A 6,370-nucleotide genomic window follows, 5' to 3' on the forward strand; every position below is an offset into this window, starting at 1 on the left:
GATCCACCAATGAGCTCGGTTTGTTGAGCAGGTGGTTGTAAATTATGGAGGTTTTGGGCTGCTAGAAATATCGAAAACACATGCATGTCTCCTTGGGTCCAGCCATGTAGGTGGTAGGCATGAAAGAATGTGTCTAACGTTCCATTTTACATGGCCAAATCTACCAAATTCAAACCAAAGCCATTGTCTCCCTCTGCTCAGCTACGCACACTTACTGTGTCCCTCTATACAACCTTTATTTTTTTGGCATTTGGATTGAATCGATAAAAAGAGAGTTAATGGAGATGAATGAATGAGCAAAAAAGAGGGTGTTCAGAAATCATTTCTTTTTCAAGAAAATCACCAATATAGGCTTTATGGGAGGAAATAGAAGGCACACGCTACGGAATTAAAGTTGAGGCAGAAGCTATTGGTAGGATCTCTAAATATCGAAAATAAACATCTTTCAATTCAAATGAAAAAGACATATTTCCATATGAACATGTTTGGTTTGATTAAGAGGTACGAACTAAGCGGTGCCTGACTCATTCTCGATCCCTGAAAGGGAGGACTGCCGTGACAAAACCACCAGCTAGTGCCCTTCTTAAAAAGAAAGAGTGATCTTTGTCCGCAACCTTCAATTTTTATTTTTATTTTTATTTTTCTGGATCAAAATACAAAATGCTTCAGATATCATCAGAGTACACATTCTTTTTTGGGCAAGATATGAAAAACAAGAGCTCATGAAAAGACAATAAAGCATCCCAGGACCACAACAGAATAAGCAGAAAACAGACCCGTGAACTTCCATGGGAAAGGCCAAAAATGTCAGAACAGCAAATCTTCTGTTCAACAAATTTAAAATATACAAGTGGGATCAAAGGAATTAAGGAAGGAAGTTGCATTGTATTTGAATTGATGAATTAATAGTCAACATTACATAAGTTATAGGTAATAAAAGAATCATAAACCCCAATAAATTAAACTAAGAAACCGCGGAGCATTGGCAACGTACGAAAAACAAAGAGATAAAAGAATGCTTACTGAAGATTTATATCCACAAGACTAATCTTACAACCTAAACAACACTCAACCGCAAGCCTCCCTCACGAAGGAAGCGCCACGGAAAACCAGATCCAAGAAAACATATAGGAAGTGCCACGGAAAACCAGATCCTTTAGGGGAATAAGGAAACAAAGGCGTAGATGATCATCAGCAGTGCAAAGAACAACTTTGATCCATTGGTGGTGATTGACGTTGCAGAAGAGATATCTTGCGGCCTGGAAAACAACAGAAAAATGTATATTCAGAATTGGTATTACTTATTAACAACTCAAGAGGGTTTAATACATTCAGCCACAGCTCGTACTTTTGCAATTTGTTGAGGGCACCGCAATATAGAGCATTGTCTGGTATGGGCAACTCGGTTTTGTTATTTGCTTCTGGGTTGACAACCCTCATATAAGTTTCTTGGCCAAGATACCACGAGTCAAGGTTTTCAGCTCTAATGTTCCAGATTCCAACATTGTCAAGAGATATCAAGATGGCTGACCATGCCCCAGGATAAACCTACATACACAGGCACAGAAAGAATCAACACTCGGATACCACATGCAACAAATATTTACAGCATTAACCAAAGAAATATATGTTCCAGGACCTCTTCTTTCTTACTATAATACAGTAAATCCAGTTCAATATGGTTATCTATTAGGTATTGGGCACCACCACCGGCTATCACGTTTATCACACATTAGAAAGGAAGGAATGGGAAGGCTTCACTTATGTTTAATGTCATTTTTATTCAACATTGTAGCTACAGTGACAATTTTTGTTTTGTCTCTGAATATTGCATGTTTAATTCCATCACTAAATCTAGTTTCTTCCACATAAGTGCTGCTCTCAATAAGAATGCTCGTTCTTACTGTTCATATGTTACGAACAACTACAGAAGTAGTGAGCACTCATATTCTACATGCTTAATATTTTTGTTTGTCTGTGAATACTGCATGTTTAATTCCTTCACTAAATCTAGTTTCTTCCATGTGAGTGCTACTCTCAATAAGAATGCTCGTTCTTACTGTTCATACGTTACCAACAACTACAGAAGTGTTGAGCACAAGTATTCTACATGCTTAATATTTTTGTTTTCATCTGTGAATACTGCATGTTTAGTTCCATCACTAAATCTAGTTTCTTCCATGTGAGTGCTACTCTCATTAAGAATGCTCATTCTTACTGTACATATGTTATGAACAACTACAAAAGTAGTGAGCACGTGTACTCTACATGCTTAACATAAAAAATCAGTATAGATTGAAGCAGAATCGCAGTAATATACCTGAACTGTGGACCGGGCTATTCCATCCCATTTGTTATATGTACCCCTGCTATTCTCTGTCCACTCACCGTAGTCCATCCTGCAATTAAATGAATGCAAGTTAATTCATTAAGGGAACAAGAACTCTTATTTAGACATGGTTGATTAATTAAAGTGCAAAACTTCCTACCCGACAACAAAGAATGCATATCCATCCACGTGGTAGCTCTGCATCTTGGTGTCATTGTTCTGCAGTATGATTTCTATAAATCCTCTAAATGTTGCATTAATAACAGAAGTTTCCAGTTTAGGTGCTCCTGTAAGTGGCCTCGCAGGGAAGTCAAGCTTATAAGCATTCTTCACCTTGAACCAATCAGCAAGCCTGATTGGTGTGGAAGGATTTTTAAATGAGATTCCACTGAGAGTTGTTCGCCGTTTCCCATTAATCATTACAGGTGGCTTATTTTTCAACACATAAACATCAGTAACATTGATTGATCCATATCTAAAAGACCCCTGTGGATTTGGACGTGCACCACTAGCTGAAACATTCCATCTGCAAAATTAGTCCACAAATGTTTCAGAAAGATGTTCGATAAGGACAAACCAGTTAGGAAATTCTTCAACTTGTATCATATTTTTCCATCTTATATCATATCCTGAACTTCGAAGTTTTGAAAAATGAATTCAAGGATATAAAAGCATCCGACCGTGGAAATTTCGTGGCACAGAATCTAACTACAAAGACGATAAACTGAAAACAAACCTGATAGATCTTGCCTGGTTCATTGAGTAAGTTTTGTCATATTCATCTTGTGGTCCAGCTGGAAGGGGGCCAGCTGCCTTTCCTTTGGAATTAGTATAGTGCAGGATTCCAACTCCAGTAACTCGTTTCCAATTTGACTCGTTGACAAATCTAGCACTCGCGACAATGTAATAATCAGAACTTGCATTCTGATCCATGGTTACCAGAAAAGAATAAGATTGTCCGACGTGTATATCTAAGCTTGTATAATTCTGTTGCACTGTATATGATCCTTCTGACTCTGCTAGAAGCAGATTATGGTTCTGGATCCTGAAATTTAGAGTAGTTGAGACCCCGACATTGTGTACGCGAAGACGGTAAGTTTTTCCTGTCCAATAGTACGTTAGAAGATGGAATAATTCAACTTAAAGTCCACAAATTCAAAGAAACCACATTTTCAAAAGTACTCATTGACAATACTTGGAAACTCTTTATGCTTGGAATTAAATTTTCAAGCCCCATTCTATCACGAATCCTTTCCAACAAAAAATAAATAAATAAACAAATTATGCATGGCATTCCAGCCTTAAGTTGTCACATCTGATATCAATGGACATTGTTCGTATTACATTATAAGATTGACAATCAGTAGAAGCTGTGCCAAAAAAGCAGTCGTTTCATATGCATGGAATGGACATTATCTACTGTGGGTATAACTACTACTACAAATAAACTCAAACAACTATATAACATGGTAGACATTTTTACCAACATGTGGCGGGTCATAACATGTTCATATATGGTGTCACGCGCAATCAATTCCAAATTTTCACTTGGAACATGCAACAGTTCAACCATTACTCAGTAAATGATTATTCATAAATAGTTGCTCAAATTGCCCACCTGGGTGTACTTCAAGCGTTTCGTAATCAATGCCATCAGGAACAAGTGTAGTGTTGTATTGGTAAGGGCCTTTTCCATTGATAAGAACGCCATCGGGCATCCCAAGGTCTTTCCCATCGTCAAGCATCTTCCTCAAAGCCTACATTTTAGAAAAAGAACCATCATCATTAAACATATTACACATTAATCTCAAATCCGTACTTTGAAGAGAAGAACAAAACTCTCCCAAGCACTGACCGTATGGTTCTTTGTGTACCAGTCACCAATCAAGATAGTTATATCCCCATCTGGGTTTGCAAAAGGAATAGAAATTACAGCCCGGTTATTAATAATAAAGCCACCAAATCCTCCAGACGCTCTCTGCATATTAAGGGACGGGAAGTAAAAGAAGCTTCCAATCTGATCCTTAACCTGAAAATTATAAGTCCAATTCCACTTTGGCGGAATTGGACAGTTGGTTCCTAGAACCCCATCTTGCCATGAACTACGCCGTTGCTGAATTCCGGCCCTGTTGAATAGAATCAACTTCAAAAAGACAATCCATGTGCACTAATGTAATGTATCTGCTTGAAATTCATGTGCACATTACAGTAAGTAAATCATACCAGGTCATGAGGAGATTCTCATCCAATTTGTTCCGAACATTGACAATGACATTGTTATTAGTAGTGGCATTAATAGTAGGACCTGGAAACTTTCCATTAATGGCAATAACCTGCAAGATAATGTAGATTCAGAAACAACTAGCTCAAAAGCTCAATACTTGAAATCACTTTAAGCTTACACGGAACACCTAATCTCAGATTCTGAAAATTTAAGCAAACTTAGCAGATCTGAAGCTAAAGATTCAAACTTTATGAAATGTAAAGACAACCCATTTGTCATTGATGAAAGAAAAAAAAAAGCAGACCCACATCAAAAATTAAAAAGATTAGCCAAAAAGTAGTGAGAGACTAAATAATCTAGAGTGCAGCTAGAGAAGAACCATACCTGTTGAGGTACACCCAGAGGAGAAGCAGTGATGTAAGAGACCTCAAATTGGTAGAAAACATTTGGATCCTCGGCAGAAGAAAAGCTTACAAACAAGCAAATGTGGATGAGAAGCACAGTCAAAAAGCCCAGGGAAGCCATTTCTCCAACACTTTAAGAGTGTGTTTTTCACAAATCTAAAGCCAAATTTTTTCTCCTTAGCTTTTTCTTGATTTACATTATCAAAAAGAGATAGAAAGGAAGAAGAAGAAGAAGAAACCAGAGGCTGTAGAGTGAGAGGAGAGAGAGAGAAAGAGAGTGACAGATGAAACGGAGAGAAACGGCTCTTTTTCTTTGCTTTTGTGCTGGGTGGGTAGTGAGATATAGAGAGAGAGAGAGAGAGAGACAGAGAGAGATGGTTGGTTTTGAGGACTGAACCGAAGCTAAGATTTTGTCGGTCACCAGTCATCAGACATGGGAGCATGAGAGAGAAAGTGAGCATTTTTAGAGAAAGAAAGTATGTGGGAAAGAGGGAGTGACAGCCAATAGCCAGTTCATCTATCTATCCAACACGCACACGACACGCCTATACGCGTGCTTTTATTATTGACTGTTGTCTGTCGTGGAAAAAATACCAAATAAATGAGAAAAAAAAAATTGATAAATTGTTACAACGTTCGGATTTATCTCGAAGCGCCACATGATTGCCAGCCGTGAGGCACTGCCAACCAGTAGCATAAATTTTGGGCGAGGTGGGGTAGTGCTGGATGGATTGGACGGCTCATCACCGTCTGATTCTCGATACGTTTGTTTTTTTTTTTTTTTTTTTTTTTTTTTTTGCTCAAAGCTTCAGAGAGCAACATTTATTACAAACCAAAAACACAAATTTTACAAACTAAAAAAAGAATGAGGATCCTCGTCAGATTCTCTTTGTGAGGATCCTGAGGATTCTCCAATTATATCCGTTCATCGTACATTATAAGGTCAGTTTTCGTCAGGTACTGTTTATATTCAATTTTAAATAAAATTTACAATGATTTATGACCGTACGATGTACGATGAACAAATGTAATTGAAGGATCCGACGAGGATCCTCTGTCCAAAAAAACAAACACAAACCAAAGGCCCAAAGCTAGCATATGCACAATAAAAAAAAATGGGCCAAAGAAAAACAAACAAAAGCACAGCTTAAGCAACAGTTTGAGCCTAGAACAGAAAAAACAGTCCGAGAAATCGATTGCAACCACCGCTGCAACATTCCAACACGATCCGTCCAATTCCACTCCTATAACCTCACATCAGCTCACCGATTGTAACATCCAACTCCAAGCAGCACCAACCTCAATTGAAGAAATCCAACAACCAGATGAAGAAATCCAACTGCCAGAAGAAAGAAGCCTGTGAGAACCCACGGACAACATTGTCAGTAAAGCCAGTTAGAGATGAAAAGATGG

General features: G+C 38.1%; 1 protein-coding gene across 1 annotated transcript; it reads right to left on the reverse strand.

Moving 5' to 3' along the window:
• Nucleotides 1-1,004: 1,004 nt before the first annotated feature.
• On the reverse strand, nt 1,005-5,262 carry LOC137723123 (monocopper oxidase-like protein SKU5). The gene is made up of 9 exons (XM_068462292.1): nt 4,938-5,262; nt 4,553-4,662; nt 4,185-4,455; nt 3,948-4,086; nt 3,066-3,432; nt 2,490-2,855; nt 2,321-2,399; nt 1,349-1,548; nt 1,005-1,259 (listed from the first exon to the last, which is right to left on the reverse strand). The coding sequence occupies exons 1-9, from the start codon at nt 5,076-5,078 to the stop codon at nt 1,157-1,159; spliced, it is 1,776 nt and encodes a 591-aa protein (XP_068318393.1). The 5' UTR covers nt 5,079-5,262; the 3' UTR covers nt 1,005-1,156.
• Between the last annotated feature and the right edge of the window lie 1,108 nt (nt 5,263-6,370).

The sequence above is a fragment of the Pyrus communis genome, chromosome 17 (assembly GCF_963583255.1).
Source record: "Pyrus communis chromosome 17, drPyrComm1.1, whole genome shotgun sequence".
In the NCBI taxonomy this organism is placed as follows: domain Eukaryota; kingdom Viridiplantae; phylum Streptophyta; class Magnoliopsida; order Rosales; family Rosaceae; genus Pyrus; species Pyrus communis.